At 34.6% G+C, this 18,431-nt stretch overlaps 2 protein-coding genes across 2 annotated transcripts in view; one reads left to right on the forward strand and one right to left on the reverse strand.

The window, feature by feature from the left end:
- Oct-TyrR (Octopamine-Tyramine receptor) overlaps window positions 1-18,431 on the reverse strand; it is a 1,115,181-nt gene that overhangs the window by 927,395 nt on the left and 169,355 nt on the right. The gene's annotated exons all lie outside the window — the stretch shown is intronic.
- On the forward strand, window positions 4,532-5,611 carry LOC141487444 (uncharacterized). Its single transcript, XM_074186518.1, has one exon. It carries the CDS (start codon window positions 5,051-5,053, stop codon window positions 5,489-5,491), a length of 441 nt encoding a protein of 146 aa, XP_074042619.1. The 5' UTR covers window positions 4,532-5,050; the 3' UTR covers window positions 5,492-5,611.

Consider the following 18,431-nt stretch of genomic DNA (forward strand, 5'->3'; position numbering starts at 1 on the left):
CGAAGGGTTAAAATATCGAATTTATCTTTTTCTTCTTCTAAGAGTGAGGAAATATTTTAAATTCTCATACCTTGTTTACCAAGCTGAGCACATTTGGTGGAGTCTTCTTTTTGGCTAATTTCAGTAGCTTTTAAATACGTCAAAAAACGTTACTTCCAGAAATTCCAGTTTTCTGAGAGATTTCCAGAGTGCAGCATGGATGGAACTCCTTTAAATTCCATAATTATCCCAAAATATCCCCAGCAATTGATCAAAATATTCTTTCACTGAGAATTAATAACATAATTTTAATTTTTTCAAGATGTCTGACCACGTATGACTGTTAGACTGCGCCATGTTATATTTTGAATGAAACTACTAGATACATTCTAGACGCATGTCGATGAGCAACTGCCTCAATTCATCTCTCTAGACTTACAATATGACAGGTAGGTTCCGACAGTCACTATAGCCAATCTAACAATGTTGATATACATAACTTGTGTCACAAAACACATCACACAAATAACTTTATTTTTTTGTACGTATTATAAATATACTTACGTGTGAATCTCGTAAAATCTGCCGCGAGCAATGCCTTGGGTTTTCTTGAACATACTATAAAATGTTTCCGTCTATCTCTATATTCCCTCTTTGTCTCGGTACATGTACTCCATAACAACGAAAAATAAAACTAATTTCAAAGCCTGCTATGACAAACCGTGATGGCTTATTGATCTAGTCATATCAATATATTATGCCGTATGAAATGAAATAACGAGAATTTTGACAAAATCTGTCACCGGGTTGGAACAAATATTTAAAAACTATATATAAAGAGGTATTATCACAATCCTTGATGAACTATTTATTATACCTAAAAATCAAACGATAAGGATAAAACATTTTCAACTTTTGACTAGGGACATCTATCTGTATCTGTTACGAAGATGAAACTTTGTATTTGAATATTTCATGTATTTTTCAATGGCTACTTCACCTTTTGTTTGAAGTCTACAGTTTGTTATACAAGGTCAGTCAATAAATCATGAATTTGGGAATTTGTCATCATATAACTAACGCACTGTATGAGATATTCGGCTGATAATTGGTATATGAGGGTTTAAAATATGTCCGAATGGAATGCGTTACCAACACTGGCGATAAAAAAACCTAATGGTCCTTCTCGAAATTGCGACTCATTGAGCATGTCATAGTAGGCCTGATGTGTTTTGATTTCATCAATAATCCATTACTTCTATAACAATATTTTGTTACTAGACACAGCATATGTTGCAATAATTATAATAGTTAGGTATTTTGGTAGTCATTTATAATAAATTGATGGATGTAGCCGTTACTATGTGGTAGGAGATCATGATGAAAAGAGAAATGAAAATTTCTATGTTTTTTACCACTTTTATAAAAAAAGTGGTGAAAGTGATAAAAAACATAGAAATTTTCATTTCTCTTTTAGTCATTTATATATAACTTGATCAAAAAATGTTGATATCATAATTGTGAAGGAATTGAAAATCGAAAAAACGTGCATGAGAAATGTAAGAAAAAATCTCGATAACTCTTCAAATTTACTAATGAAACGGCAGTTGAAAAATTATGAAAAAGATGTACTTAAGGTCATGATAGCGGTAAGTGTTGATAAAAGGGATGTAGCAACGATACTGGACCAGTTGAAAGACTAGGAAGGAATAATGTTTACCAGGGAAGAGACGAAACATATAGATGCAGAACTGGAAAGATATTTCAGGTCATTTCCAGCAGACAGACAGAGGCGAAAGCATTGACTTGGTAGATAAGTTCCATTATCTTTTCAATTGACTGCTCACGTCATAATCAGATGATCAACTCCACCTAGATAATCATCTGATTGAATTTGAAATCGGACCTTTCCACACCCCTTGAAATTTTATTATTCATTACAGTTTTCAGACGGTTTCACCTGAAACAAAAAATTTAAAATATATCTTTTTTGTGTGGACCCTAATGTTTTGGATACAGAATAAATTCTTCATTGTTTCTCGCATTTCTATGACTGAGCGAGTTCGGGAAATCAATCAGATATCGAGTGCAAATCACTCAATGTTTCCAGATTTTCAATAAATTTCAAGGGATGAACATGTAAGAATTGGGAATTAATTATTCACTTCACCTTCATAGGGCGAATCTGAACAAAAATAAATTAATGAATGAAAATACCATTCCTTTGAACATAGTTCAAGGAACTGTTCCGTTTTCTATGTTTTCATCCAATTAAAAGTTTTCGAATTCCATTAAATATCTAAAAAAATTATCTAGATGAAATTTGATGGGAAACAATCCATAATCTGAACATGTTTATAATGTGCGAGGCTCGTTTATTCAGCTTCTATTGTCGTTACACAAACTTATTTGACGTCATGGACGTATGAACAATATTATTTCATAGATAAAATAAACAATTGATTCCCCTTTTCAAATCATAATTCACTCTGAGTCGTTCAACCACATGCAATTATTGAACTTTTTACTGTTACTGAAAACAATGTAATTCACATATGTTTAAAAATATTCAATTTGGTGTATTACCGATATTGACAAAATGATATACAAAAAAGTATCTTTTCTGATCAATGATGAACTGCACTGAATTTCAATTCAAGAGCCACCGGTGGACAGCTGTTTGAGCCTGTTGGTCATCGTCACTACCGGGCAGGCGGTCCTCGACTGAAGACAAAATGTGAATAACCAAGAAAAGTAGTTATGAAGATAACTTTTGTTTGAAGGTGTTTGACAATGTTTCGTTGTGCATTTTATCAGTTCGGACTTACATAATCTATTATGAAATGAATTGATTTGAAATTCCTGAAAGAATCTGTAAAAAAATTAAAAAAATATCACCCGGAAACGATTGTGGATACTAACGATAGAAACATCATGAAGTAACTTGGTTTGGGATCTATCAATTTTTATTTTTTCATCTCGTTTGAATAGTTCAATATTTTTATTTTTGGTTGTTGCTTGTATTTTATTTCATTGTGATTTCAGTTTTCTTTTGCTTAATAAAATTGTTATTTTTCCAGATAATATTTTTTACAGATTCTTCCAGGGATTTCATATAATTTTATATCATATTAGACAATGGTCCAAACTAATGAAATGCATAAAGATAACTGCGTGAACGCAAGCGAGACATAAGTGAAACCACCTATTGGTATGACACCAAAGTCAATTTGCCAAGTTTTTATGTCAATGTTGGTGAATTGACCATTCAGCCGACAACTGCGGTAACAGAAATTTGGGAAGCTATCCTGGAATGCCATTGGAAAACGAATCTACATGTTTCAAAAAATGATATGATATCGAGAAAGGTTAGTGAAGTCAAGCTGCTGAAAAATAATTCCATGAAAATCAATAGAAGAATAGATAGTACGATTCTGATCATTCCTGTATTAATTTAAATTCAAGAGCCATCAGTAGAGATCTGTTTCAGTCTGTTGGTCATCGTCAGTATCGTCAGCAGGCGGTCCTTGTTAGAGAACAAAATGTGAATAACCAAGAAAAGTACGGTAAATTTTCGTTATGTGGACACCCGGCGATTTTGAAAAAATTTTTGACTGTACTTACGTATTTTGATGCGTAGATTACGAATCCGAAAGAAAAAAGCGGCGCTGTCCCTTATTTAAAAAGTTACGGCCTTTCAAAATTCAGAAAAGGGCAACTTTTCAGCCTTCCTTTTCACTAAATAAACTATTGAAAAACACAAGCATTTATTCACTAGGTCACCTTTACACCTTATTCGTCCTTCTTTAACACTTTTCACTTCAATAATCAACATTTTTCTTATGAAAATGTTAAAAAATGTACGAAGCTTCTTTTTGGTTACATATCACTGTATTTTACGTTTTTAAGGTTGATGATATGGTTGGTACGACTGATGCAGTCCATATTCCTGAAGTAATTCAAATGTTTTTTACCTTCATTCTTTAGATCGTAAATTGGTTTTTGGTGGTGTATTACGAATTTGAAATAGTAGGCGACTGCAAATACCAACTGCTTTTTTCTGAAATGTCACTAGTAACTAACCTAAAAATAGAATAATGTCACCAGGAGAAGCATTCGTTTTTAAATTAAGTTTTTTATAAGAAAAATGTTGATTATTGAAGTGAAAAGTGTTAAAGAAGGAGGAATAAGGTGTAAAGGTGACCTAGTGAATAAATGCTTGTGTTTTTAAATAGTTTATTTAGTGAAAAAGAAGGCTGAAAAGTTGCCCTTTTCTGAACTTTGAAGGGCCGTAACTTTTTGAATAAGGGGGAGCGCCACTTTTTTCTTTCGGATTCGTAATCTACGCATCAAAATACGTAAGTACAGTCAAAAATTTTTTCAAAATCGCCGGGTGTCCACATAACGAAAATTTACCAAAAGTACTTGATAGGAACGCCTTAGTGCAGGTACTGCAGGTAAATTTTTCTTCGCTTGTCTTCCTCAATAATTACACACCCTGTAGTAGTCGTAAATCCACATCTATCGGTACATGTAAAAAAGAATAATCGAAATGAATCACCATCTCCGCTGTTGCCTCGATTTATCACTTCGTAATTTGTACCTATCGGAACAAGTTCGCTGCGGACCAAGTGCTATACGGAAATTTCCGCATAAGTGATTCAGCTAGTGTGTTGTGCGCGAAATGAAAACCAATCGACATGCTAATCCTAGTTCCTCTAATAGGAGACATAAAAAGAGAAAATATGATGAGCTATTGGAGGAAATTCGACGTTTAAAGGACAAATTTTCCTTAAGCAGTTCCGATGAATCGGATAATTCTTTATAGGGTGAGTACTAGAATAATTTGATTTCTTTCATGTCGTCACTTCGAAGAGTTGTTGCTCTACCAACAAAGAACAACGAGATAAACTAAGGTTAGGTGGGATGTACCATGTTATATCGATCACCTTTTTGGATTGGTTCGAATTAGAAAACAAAACTAGCATAATCTTTCATTTTTGATCTCTCCATAGATCAGTACTGAATAACTATCGATCTCTCTATAGTTCGAAATTCTGTTGCGACAGCAATGACAATGGAATTTTCCATTGCAGATGCTAGTGTGGAAGAACAGGCATACCCAACCGAAGAGGCGGACCAAACTGAAGAAGGGGCGGATGCCCTTTGTGAAGATAACATGGTTTCACAGGACATTTCGGACAATACCGGCATTCAGGATTTTTTCTCTTTTCTCGGGTCAAATCCGGAAGAAAATGAGAAGAAACGAGAATCGCTCCATGAGGAAATAAAAAAACGTTGGGATATTTTTTTGAAGGGTGGTCTATCAAAAGAACAAAGAGAAGAACTCGCGAAAAAATATCCCATCTTTGGAAACTGCCCACTTCTGAAACCACCACAACTGAACCCAGAAATTCAATCATGCCTGGATAGCAAAGCTCTAAGACACGACCAATTTCTAGAAAATCTGCAACTACAATTGGGACATGCTCTTTCGGCTTCAGGAGGATAACTGAACAAGATATTAGCAGAACAAAATAGAGACCCAATGAAAGAGACTCTGTCAATACTAGCAGATGTGGGCCAGTTAGTATGTAATATGCATAGTGCACTGTCTAAGAGCAGAAAATACCAGATTTTACCCTACCTCAACTACACTACACGTAAGGTTGTAGAAAATGCCCAAAGGGATGAATTTCTTGTTGGACGAAATTTTGTCGAAAACATGAAATTTAACGAGGCGGTGAAAAAAGTGGCAAAGGATCTCAAGATCACCAAACCACTGACGCGGCAGGAAACCCCGAGCTCTTCTAGGCAATCTTGGCAAACTACACAACGAAATCCACAACCACCGTTACGTCAACATCCTTTAAACTGCCAGCGCCCTCCTCCTATGACAAGGAAGAAGTGGATCGCCAACCAAACGTCGAGGAAACAAGAATATTACAAACCTCACCGCCACAGGAAATTTTGAGGGTAAGCTCATTGGCATGCCGTCTGAAATATTTTACACATAAATGGAAAACAATTACGGAAAATCAAACTATTCTGGATTGGACACGGGGTGTAAAAATTCCATTCAATTCGCAACCTTGTCAAAAGTCCCTTTCGAAGGACTTTATACCTTATTCACAAAAGGAAGAATACGAAAGGGCTGTAGCTGAGCTTGTAGAAAAAGGTGCTATATCACAATGTCAATCAGAAAGTGGCCAGTTTGTGTCTAGTTATTTTTTGAATTTGAAACATAACGGAAAATATAGATTCATCCTGAATCTAAAACATCTTAATGAGTTTATAACTGCTCGCCATTTCAAGCTTGAGGACTACAGAACAGCAACAAAGCTTATAACAAAAGCTTGCTTTTTTGCTAAGATTGACATGAAGGATGCGTACTACCTGGTGCCAATACACCCAAATTACAAAAAATACTTACGATTCAATTACAACAAACTAAGCTCTTAAAACCAGTCGTACAAAGATTGAGGGAGAATGGTATTATTTCAGTTATATACCTAGACAACCTACTTATAATAGGTAAAAATGAATATACATGCTCAAAACATGTATATTTTACTGTCAATCTATTGTCTGAACTGGGTTTCATAATCAACCATGAAAAGAGTAACCTCATTCCTACTCAAAAAATCACTTTCTTGGGTTTTTTATACAATTCAATTGACATGACTTTGAGATTACCGGATGAAAAAAAATCAAAGATAGTTGAGTTGTTACAAAATTTGAAAGGGAATACCACTCGCTGTACGATCCGACAATTCTCTACAGTAATCGGTAAACTAGTAGCTGCATGCCCTACAGTAAAATATAGCTGGGTTCACATTAAGACATTAGAGCGAGCAAAATACGAAGCTCTTAAGGGGAAATCATTACGCCATTACAATAAACGCATGCGAATTCCCCCTTATATTGGGGACGACGTACAGTGGTGGTTGGATAACTTGCTAAAATCTTATCAAGCGATGAAGTCTCCCACTAATTTCATATTTGAAATTTTTACAGATGCTTCCAAGACGGGGTGGGGGGCGTATGCTAATGGGTGCAAAACAAATGGATTTTGGTCGAAAATGGAACAAAAACTACATATAAATCAGTTATAACTGCTCGCAGCCTTTTATGGACTGAAATCATTTGCGAAACATCTTGAAAATTGCGAAATTCTTCTGAGAATAGATAACAAGACCGCTATAGCTTGCATAAATAAGAAAGGGAGAGTACAATTTGCAAATTTGAATAATATTACCAGACAAATATGGTTATGGTGCAAAGAAAATACTTTTGCCGATGAAGAATCCAGATCTCAATCCATAGAAACGGAGTATGCCCTGAATGATGAAATATTCAGTTCCATTTGTTCAGTTTTCGGCACCCCAACAATAGATTTGTTTGCATCAAAAGCCAACAAAAAGTGTAAGAGATATGTATCCTGGGGTCCAGATCCGGACTCAGAATACATAGACGCTTTTGCTATTACTTGGAAGCACGAATTTTTTCATGCTTTCCCGCCATTCAGCTTAATTACTAAAGTTTTAGATGAAATTGTGAGAGACAAAGCAATGGGGATATTAGTGGTACCGAAGTGGCCCTCCCAACCGTGGTTTCCCCTGTTCAATAAACTTTTACTCTCTAAACCGCTAACGTTTATTCCGGAAAAATATTCAATTATTTCTCCTTTCAGCCAGCCCCACCCTTTATACCAGAAACTTACCCTGGTTGTAGGGTAAAGAACGGCACACCCCGAAAAGCCATTCCCGTCATGATGGAATCAATAACAGATAGTACATTAAAACAGTATGGTAATGTTTACAGAAAGTAGTGGGAGTTTTCATCGAATCGTAGGAAAGATATTCTGGCTGCAAATTTAAAAAAAATAATCGATTATTTGTCAGAGCTACTTGATACTGCCGTGTCATACTCGACTATTAACATCCATAAATCCGCTTTAGTTTTGATCTTTCAGTTAAAATTGGAGGACGAAAAAATTTTAAAAGATTTCTGAAAGGTGTATACAATAGAAAACCTCCTACACCAAAATACCAAACCACATGGAAAACAGCCAGTTTTGGATTATCTACGGACATTATTCCCTCTTGAAACATTATCGCTAGATCAACTCACAATCAAATTAACGATGCTTCTAGCTTTAACCACTGGATATAGAATTCAGACTCTGTCAATGATTCAAATTGGAAATATACATGTATCGAATCCTAAAATAGAAATAAAAATTTCTGAGAAAATCAAAACTTCGGGGAAGAATAAACCACAACCATTATTAGTTATTCCTTTCTTTCAAGAATGTCCAGAATTGTGTGCTGCTTCAACTGTTCAATTTTACTTGAATAAAACAAAATCTGTACGTAACCAAAACGAAAAATACTTAATTTTGACTCATAAAAAACCACATCATAGAGCTTCAGCTCAAACGATCAGTAGGTGGTTAAAATTGGTATTGGAAAGAAGCGGAGTGGATGTTAGTATTTTTTCAGGGTATAGCACAAGGCATGCATCCACATCAGCCGCCTTCAGGAATGGTATCAACATTGAAATTATTCGAAAGGCCGCTGGGTGAACGCAGGCCTCAGAAATTTTTTACAAGTTTTACAATAGGCCCATAAATCGCAACTCAGAGGAGTTTACAAGAGGTGTATTGAATATTTAAGAAAAAATATTAGAAGATAGTTGTAAATGAGATGGTATCTTATTACCATTTTTTCTTGTAGTATTAATAGTTGATTACCTTGTTAAAGTTAAAAGATAAATAATTAGAATATAAACTTACTGAAAGTGTATATTGTACCGAAAAACATAAGAATAAAATATCTTTCAGATCACTTGTCTTTAAACATCTACAGGGTGTGGTATTATTGAGGAAGACAAGCGAAGAAAAATAGTAAGGAAGATCAATCGAGATTTTTCGAGCTTGTCTTCCGAAAATAATTACAACCCACCCCACCCACAAACCAATTGTTATCTGAAGTGTACAAATAACGAAGTGATAAATCGAGGCAACAGCGGTGATGGTGATTCATTTCGATTATTATTTTTTACATGTACCGATAGGTGTGGATTAACGACTACTACAGGGTGTGTAATTATTTTCGGAAGACAAGCTCGAAAAATCTCGATTGATCTTCCTTACCAGGTAAGTCAATCAATCTTACTATTTGCCTGTATTTGGGTTACATCAGATGATATCCTTCGTGTTGGATTATCTCTGTGTTCACTGTTTTTAGAAATGTGTATTGTGTAGTATATTGAATGTTAGGTCTTGTTGTATTTTGAATTGTATTTGTTTCTCGATAAGTGAATTAGGTATGACTTTTAAATTCATGGATGTTTGAGTTTTCCCAAATATCCATACGGATTCCTTTCTTGACTTGTTTTATGAGTTTTATGTTCTCTGGTGGGGAAAAATTATATTTGTTTTGTATGGCGTGTGTTGCCAGGTTTGATTTTTAGTTATTTGTTTTATGAATGTTTTTTTTCTGCTCATCGTAAAAACCGGTGTGAACTTAGCAGCTAAAAGGTAGCAGCCAAAATCCCGAAAACACACGAAAGCACATAGACGTACGTTGGAAAATTATTACGGAGAAATAAAAGGTGGAAAATGATTAGAAGCTCTATTATTATCGCTCAACGAACACCTCGGACAACTCTTTCGAATATGTCAACTAAAGAAGCAGATTGAAAAAAATTATAAATAGGGGATGAGTACATTTGTAAGAAATTATCTATCACTGAAAACATGTATTGTTATCAGACGTAATGGATGGGACCAGCAGTTAGAAGGGCTCTAATGGTGAAATAATTGAAGAGGGTCACATGGAGACATACTTTTAAGAAGTAATCGAAACTCCTAGAAGAAAAAATCCTGTCAAATGGGAGAAAAATTCAAAACTGAATCAAAGTCATAAAAGGAAAATTCCTCTCAGCATAATTTTATGTTGGAAGAATCGATTTTGAAAATTATATTGAACTGTGAGGAGCAAGAGATAAAACCGCCAAGGAATACAAATACAAAAATAATTCGAAACTCATAAAAGGAAAAATCCTGTCAAAATAATTTCATATTGAAAAATTCGAATTCAATCATAATAACAACCTGTCAAAATCATAACATAAGACCGCCCGTCGAAGGGGGTCAAATAGGTGTTATGAATGAAAAATAAATCGAAACTCATAGAAGGCAAAATCCTGTCACAAAAATTTCATGCTGGAAAAATATAATTCGATTATAATAACGATCTATGAAAATCATAACATGAGACCGCCGTCGGAGGGGGTCAAATGGGGTTATGAATACATAAATTGAAACTCATAAAAGGAAAAATCCTGTCACAACAATTTCATGCTGTAAAAATCGAATTCGATCATAACGACAATCTTTGAAAATAATAACATGGGACCGTTCGTCGAAGGAGGTCGAATGGGATAATGAATACTAAAATAAATCGAAACTCATAGTAGGTAAAATCCTGTCACAACTATTTTATGCTGGAAAAATCGAATTCGATCATAGTAACAACCTGTGAAAATCACAATATGAGACTGCCTGTCGAAGGGGGTCAAATGGGGTTATGAATGAAAAATAAATCGAAACTCATATAAGGAAAAATCCTGTCACAACAATTTCATGCTCGAAAAATCGAATTCGATCATAATAACAATCTGTGGAAATCATAACATACGACCGCTCGTCGAAAGGAGTCAAAGGGGGTTATGAATAAAAAAGTAAATCGAAACTCATAGAAGAAAAAATGCTGTCACAACAATTCCATGCTGGAAAAATTGAATTCGATCATAGTAACAACCTGTGAAAATCATAACATGGGACCGCCCGTCGAAGGGGATCAAATGAGGTTATGAATACAAAAATAAATCGAAACTCATGGAAGGAAAAATCCTGTCACAACAATTTCATGCTGGAAAAATTGAATTCGATCATAGTAACAACCTGTGAAAATCATAACATGGGACCGCCTGTCGAAGGGGAGCAAATGAAGTTATGAATGGAAAATAAATCAAAACTCATAGAAGAAAAAATCCTGTCACAACAATTTGATGCTGGAAAAATCGAATTCGATCATGATAACGATCTGAGAGAATCAAAACATGAAACCGCCCGTCGAAGAGGGTCAAATGAGGTTATGAATACAAAAATAAATCGAAACTCATTGAAGAGAAAATCCTGTCACAACAATTCCATGCTGGAAAAATCGAATTTGATCATAATAATGTTCTGTGAAAATCACAACATGACACCGCCCGCCGAAGAGGGTCAAATGAGGGTATGTATACAAAAATAAATTGAACTTATTGAAGAGAAAATCCTGTCACAACAATTCCATGCTGGAAAAATCGAATTCGATCATAGTAACAACCTTTGAAAATCATAACATGGGACCGCCCGTCGAATGGAATCAAATGAGGTAATGAATGAAAAATAAATCAAAACTCATAGAAGAAAAAATCCTGTCACAACAATTTGATGCTGGAAAAATCGAATTCGATCATGATAACAATCTGTGAGTATCAAAACATGAAACCGCCCGTCGAAGAGGGTCAAATGAGGTTATGAATACAAAAATAAATCGAAACTCATGGCAGGAAAAATCCTGTCACAATAATTTCATGCTGGAAAAATCGAATTCTATCATAGTAACAACCTGTGAAAATCATAACATGGGACCGCCCGTCGAAGGGGGTCCAATGAGGTTATGAATGAAAAATAAATCAAAACTCATAGAAAGAAAAATCCTGTCACAACAATTTCATGCTGAAAAAATCGAATTCGATCATAATAACTATCTGTGAAAATCATAACATGTGACCGCCTGTCGAAGGAGGTCAAATGGGGTTATGAATACAAAAATAAATCGAAACTCATAGAAGGAAAAATCGTGTTACAACAATTTCATGCTGGAAAAATCGAGTTCAATCATAATAACAATTTGGAAAAAAACATAACATGAGAGCGCATGTCGATGGGGGTCAAATGGGGTTATGAATGGAAAATAAATCGAAACTCATAGAAAGAAAAACCTTGTCAACACAATTCCATGCTGAAAAAATCGAATTCAATCATAATAACAATCTGTGAAAATCATAACATGAGACTGCCCGTCGAAGTGGGTCAAATAGGGTTATGAATATGAAAATTAATTGAAACTCAGAAGAAAAAGTCCTGTCACAACAATTTCATGCTGGAAAAATCAAATTCGATCATAATGACAATCTGTGAAAATCATAACATGTGACCGCCTGTCGAAGGAGGTCAAATGGGGTTATGAATACAAAAATAAATCGAAACTCAAAGAAGGAAAAATCCTGTTACAACAATTTCATGCTGGAAAAATCGAGTTTAATCATAATAACAATTTGGAAAAAACATAACATGAGAGCGCATGTCGAAGGGGTCAAATGGGGTTATGAATGGAAAATAAATCGAAACTCATAGAAAGAAAAATCTTGTCAACACAATTTCATGCTGGAAAAATCGAATTCAATCATAATAACAATCTGTGAAAATCATAACATGAGACTGCCCGTCGAAGGGGGTCAAATGGGGTCATGAATGGAAAATAAATCGAAACTCATAGAAAGAAAAACCCTGTCATAACAATTTCATGCTGGAAAAATCGAATTCAATCATAATAACAATCTGTGTCGATCATAACATGAGACTGCCCGTCGAAGGGGGTCAAATGGGGTCATGAATGGAAAATAAATCGAAACTCATAGAAGGAAAAATCCTGTCACAACAATGTCATGCTGAAAAAATCGAATTCGATCATAATAACAATCTGTGAAAATCACAACATGAGACCGCCCGTCGAAGGGGGTCAAATAGAGTTATGAATATACAACTTAATTGAAACTCAGAAGGAAAAATCCTGTCACAACAATTTCATGCTGGAAAAATCGAATTTGATCGTAATAACAATCTTTGAAAATCATAACATGATACCGCCCGTTGAAGGGGGTCACATGGGGTTATGAATACAAAAATAAATCGGAACTCATAGAAGTCACAATAATTCTGTGAAAATCACAAGATGAGATTGGTCGTTCGAATTGGTCAAATGGAGATATAAATTCAATAGTGAATTGGAAATCCCAGAAAGAAAAATCTTCTAACCATAACTTCATATGCATTACAAAAATCGAATTCAATAATGGTATTATACTGTGAGAAGCAGAACATTGTTCCGGGCTTCGAAGGGGGTTACATAGAGACTTGAGAAAAAGAAAAATTCTATCAATTAAATTTAGAGTGAGAAAAACCTACTGAAAATAAAAACATGTTATTGAATGCAAAAGATGTAGGGTTGTCAAATACTGAAATGAAATGAAAGTTGATCAGATATTATTTGTAAATGTTCTTAAGAGAAGTCTTGTCTCTTTGATTTGTGAAATAACAGACCCAATAATTTCCAAAAAAATGTCAGTTCCAAAAAGTTTGATTCAATATAATATACACAGTTCACACATTCCATTTATTGTTTTCTCTGTGATTTTCAATCAATAAATTATATTAAAAATTGTTAAGAGGCATTTCTCATGTATATATCTCAGACAAGTTCTACACTTGAATGAAAACTGTATGTCGCTAACGAACAGGTGGAAAAACATGTTATTTTTATTGCGATGAAAATAAACTGAACTTCGCCTTTTATTTTCCTGTAATAAAAAATTTCATTGTATAAAAACTGTTAACTACCTAATATTGGAAATAATGAAGATGAATTATCATTATTATTATTATTATTTGTCCACAGAAAAGACAGATATTGTGCATGTGTTTACTGTTTTTCAGTAGAAGCAGTTTCAGATCATTGCGGAATACTGAAGCATCGAAATATTCTCATAAACTCTTTTGCTTGGCAATTTTCATAAAAGCTGTCGTTTTGTATCACATGTACCAATGTATTATAAGTCCTATTATGACTTTCTAGTGGTTTTAATCCAAGAAAATATTTCAATCGTTCTAAAAATTCCTCTCCAAGTAATATTTCCTTTTCCAACGGATCTATGACAGTTATTAAATTTTCGGAAAAAGATACTTTCAATAAAATGAAGTTGTTTTAGATCACTATTAATTTGAATAGGGCCAAAATATTAATACAACCAACTCAATCTCAAGCTGTTTTATTTCACACTGCGGCTCGGGAAACGATGCCTTATACAAAAAACATACTTTTTATATTAACACTTTTTACAATCTGAAATATACCCAGTGTTCTAAATAACTTAATATCTAACACCTCTTCCCTAAAAATAATGTCACCCAAAGAAAACTTCTATAAATTCTAATCACATTCTTAACCTATCCGGTTGTTTCAACTGACTTCGACGTCTCAATAACTTAGGGGAATAAGTTTCAGATGTACTTACATTTTCACTAACTATGTTTTCGCTGCCATTCCTGTTTACCTTAGAATCTACATTATTAACAGTTTCTCCTTCGTTCAAATCAGATCGGGGAATGATTGAAACAGGTTCAGGTTTTGTTGCAACTGACAGTCTAGATTTCATTTGGTTCTTATGCCTTTTCCATTTCATTCCACAATTTGTTTGAACCAAGTATGTTTTCAAGCCAAGAACCTTCTGGACTATTCCTGAACACCAAGGAGGTGTACCAGATCTGAAATCTCTTACCCATACGTGATCATTTTCATTGAAAAATATGTCTCTTTTATTTTTGTAATATGATTGTTGATAATTTTGTTTATTATTCACAACATTTTTGACAGAAGGCATTAATAGATCGAATTTAGAGCGTAAAGAACGACCTATTAATAATTTTGATGGTTTTTCACCTGTTGTGGTATGAGGTGTATTTCGATATTGAAACAAAAACCGATTTATAATCAGATGCAAGTCAGAATTTGTATTTTGGTCTCTTGCTTTCAAAATAGCATTTTTCATTATCTTTACCCCACTTTCTCCCAAACCATTTGTTGCGGGATGATAAGGAGCACCCGTAGAATGTTTTATGCCACTAGCTGACAAAAAATTCTGAAATTCTTCAGATGTGAACGTTTTCGCATTATCAGTGCAAAGTTCACGTGGTAAGCCAAATCTGGAAAAAAGTTCCCTGAAAAATTTTATGGTTGTTGAAGCCGTGATATTACCAACTTCTACACATTCTATCCACTTCGAAGTTGCATCTTCCACCACTAAGAAGTTTTTGTTGAACAATGGTCCAAAAAAATCAGCGTGCAATCTCGTCCATGGTTCTCGCGGCCAATTCCAAACTGTTAGGGAAGCCTTTGGAGGATTACTTGAGAAGCGTTGACATGATTCACACCCTCGTGCCGTATTTTCAATTTCCCCATCCATCGATGGCCACCACACATATGAGCGCGCCAAAGATTTCATTTTTACCATACCCATATGTGATGAATGTAGTTCTCCCAGAATTAACTGTCGTAATTTCGGAGGAATTACTAATCGATATCCCCACATAAGGCAGTCCTGTTCTACCGTTAACTCATTTTTACGCAAAAAATACGGTTTCATGTTTTCTGCTGGACATCTATCAGGCCAACCGTTCCGAACATAAAAACTTATTTTGCTCAAAACGGAGTCTCTGAACGTTTCTTTTTTTACCAATGTGGAATTTATGGGTAAACACGATTCTTCAACATATTTCATATATGAAATATTTGGATTTGAACATAAGGTTTTTATTTTACATTCCTTACCTTCGTTTTTTGAAGGTGATCTAGATAAAAAGTCAGCCGTATTATTTTCAGATTTCACGTACTTAATATCGTATCTGAACGCTGAAAGAATATGCGCCCATCTTTGTAAACGATTTGCTGCAAAAACTGGCAACCCTTTTTTATCACCAAAAATAGCTATTAATGGTTTATGGTCAGTAAATAAATAGAAATGTTGTCCGTATAGGTATTGAAAAAATTTTTTTACACCAAATATTATTGCAAGAGCTTCTTTTTCAATCTGGGAATAACCAATTTCCGCCTTATTGAGTAATCGCGAAGCAAAAGCAATAGGTTTTTCTGATTTGTCGTCCATAATATGACTTAAGGTTGCACCTAATGCATATTGCGATGCGTCCACAGTTAATTTAATTTTTTTTTCTGGATCGAAATGTGCTAATACTGATGAAGATAATAACATATTTTTAGTTTTCTCAAAACTTTTTTGACAGTCCGAAGACCAAAACCAAGTTGTTTGTTTTTTTAGTAAGTTATACAGAGGTCTCATTATTTCAGAAGCGTTTGGAATAAATCGACAATAAAAATTTACCATTCCTAAAAATGATTTCACTTCTGTTATACTTTTTGGAATTTGAGCCTGCCTGATTGCCAAAACTCTATCCTCCGAAGTATGTAAGCCATTTCTATCAATTATGTGGCCTAGATATTTAACTGACTTCTGAAAAAAACTACATTTCTCTTTTTTCACCTTCAAACCACACTCCTGAAGTCGCCTCAATACTGTTTCAAGCCTTTCTAAATGTAAATCATCATTATCCGCGGTTATTAGAATATCATCTAAAAAACAGGCAACGCCCGGCATGACAATCATCTGTTCCATAATATTTTGGAATAAAGATGGAGCCGATGTTATGCCATAGGGTAACCTGGTATATGAAAAAAGTCCCTTGTGAGTACTAACTGTTACAAGTTTTCTGGATTCTGATGTTAGAACAACTTGTTGATAGGCCTCTGAGAGGTCAATTTTTGAAAATTTCTTTCCCCCTGTAACTGAGAAAATAAATATTCTAACCGTGGCAATGGATAATGTGGTATTTCTAGATGTGGATTCAAAGTAATTTTAAAGTCACCACAAATTCGAATTTCGCCATTAGATTTTAACACTGGAACTATCGGTGTAGCCCACTCCGAAAATTCAGTAGGTACTAAAACACCATTATCCACCAATCTTTCAATTTCCTTTTCAATTTTTGATTTCAGGGCTAAAGGTACGGGTCGAGCTTTATAAAACCTTGGTACAGTACCCTCCTTGATTTTCAAAGAAATCTCCATCTTATTGAAAGTTCCTAAACCGCTATCAAAAACTTTTTTATATTTTTCACATAAAATATTCACCTCTTCGACAGCCCTTTCTACAATGCAATCATTTTCCGCATTAGATGCATAATTGATTTTGCCTATGCCTAAATTTAACATTTTCAAACCGTTTCTTCCAATAAGTGGAGGACCCCCATTTTTAACAACATAAGTTTTCAAAATTAATTTTGTTCCTTCATAGGTAATATGTAAATTTAGAAATCCTAAAGGTTCAAAAGTAAGACCTACATAATCTATAAAAGCTAAGTCGTTTTTATACAATTTTTTACATTGAAAATGTTTGTCATATAATTTTTCTGAAATTGCTGCGTGAGCAAAACCTGAATCTGCTTCGAATCTCAACGGAATATTTTCTACCAATAAATTTACAAAAGTTGGTTTCACATTGCCCTTCAAATCAATATCTGAATCTAAATTGCGAATATTAAAAAGTGAATCATCGGAAACAATTTCTGGTTCAGCTACACTCAAAAAATGTTGAGTAATTTCTTTGCAAACAGGAGCTAAATGACCCTTTATTCCACATCTATAGCATATGCAATTTTTATAGGTACAATCACTTGTCAAATGATTTTTCCGACCGCACACTGAACATAATTTTGAGCTGCTTACCGCTTGAATCTTTCCATGATGCTTACCCCCAGTGTAAGATGATGAACCCTGTTTCACCCTTGGATCAGATCGCTGGGTATAACGTTGCCCTTGACTGCGTTGGCAATGAAAATTTACCGGTTCAGCCTTGATGTTTACAGCTCCCCAACTCTGTCTGACGGTATGTTCCTTCAAAGCCGATTCCTTGGATAGTGCCAACTTTACCATTTGTTTTAAATTTACTGATGATTTTGAAGCGTCTTCTTCAAATAAACGGTCCATGATTTTTGAGTCATTTATGCCAATAACAAAGATATCTCTCATAACTGTTCCAAGTTCGTCACCAAACTGACAATTTGAAGCTAATTTCTTTATTTTAGCTTCCCAGTCCGCAACACTTTCACTAGTTTCGCGACTTGCTGTGTAAAATTTTAGCCGTTCAGCAAATAACGATTTAACTGGAGCCAAATGTTCTGATAACAAATTGCATAAATCTTCGAAAGGTTTATCTTCTGGAAGGTTTGGAACACACAAGTTCCTAACTAATATATAACATTTTTCGGAAAGCGTATTCAAGAGAATAGCCTTTTTACGTTTTTCTTCCGTAATGTTATTAGCAATGAAAAATTGCTTCAATCTTTCGAGGAAAACCGAAAAGTCAGAGTTTTCATGATTAAAGGTACTAAGCGAACCTAAAAGTCCCACTATTTCGGTAGTTGTCGTCTCTGGCATTTTGTTCACTGCGTTTTTTGGTTACGATAAGAATCCTCGTCGCCAATG

Source organism: Leptinotarsa decemlineata, unplaced genomic scaffold (assembly GCF_025532065.1).
Source record: "Leptinotarsa decemlineata unplaced genomic scaffold, Ldec_3_MD MMD2_P_RNA_scaffold_2, whole genome shotgun sequence".
In the NCBI taxonomy this organism is placed as follows: Eukaryota; Metazoa; Arthropoda; class Insecta; order Coleoptera; family Chrysomelidae; genus Leptinotarsa; species Leptinotarsa decemlineata.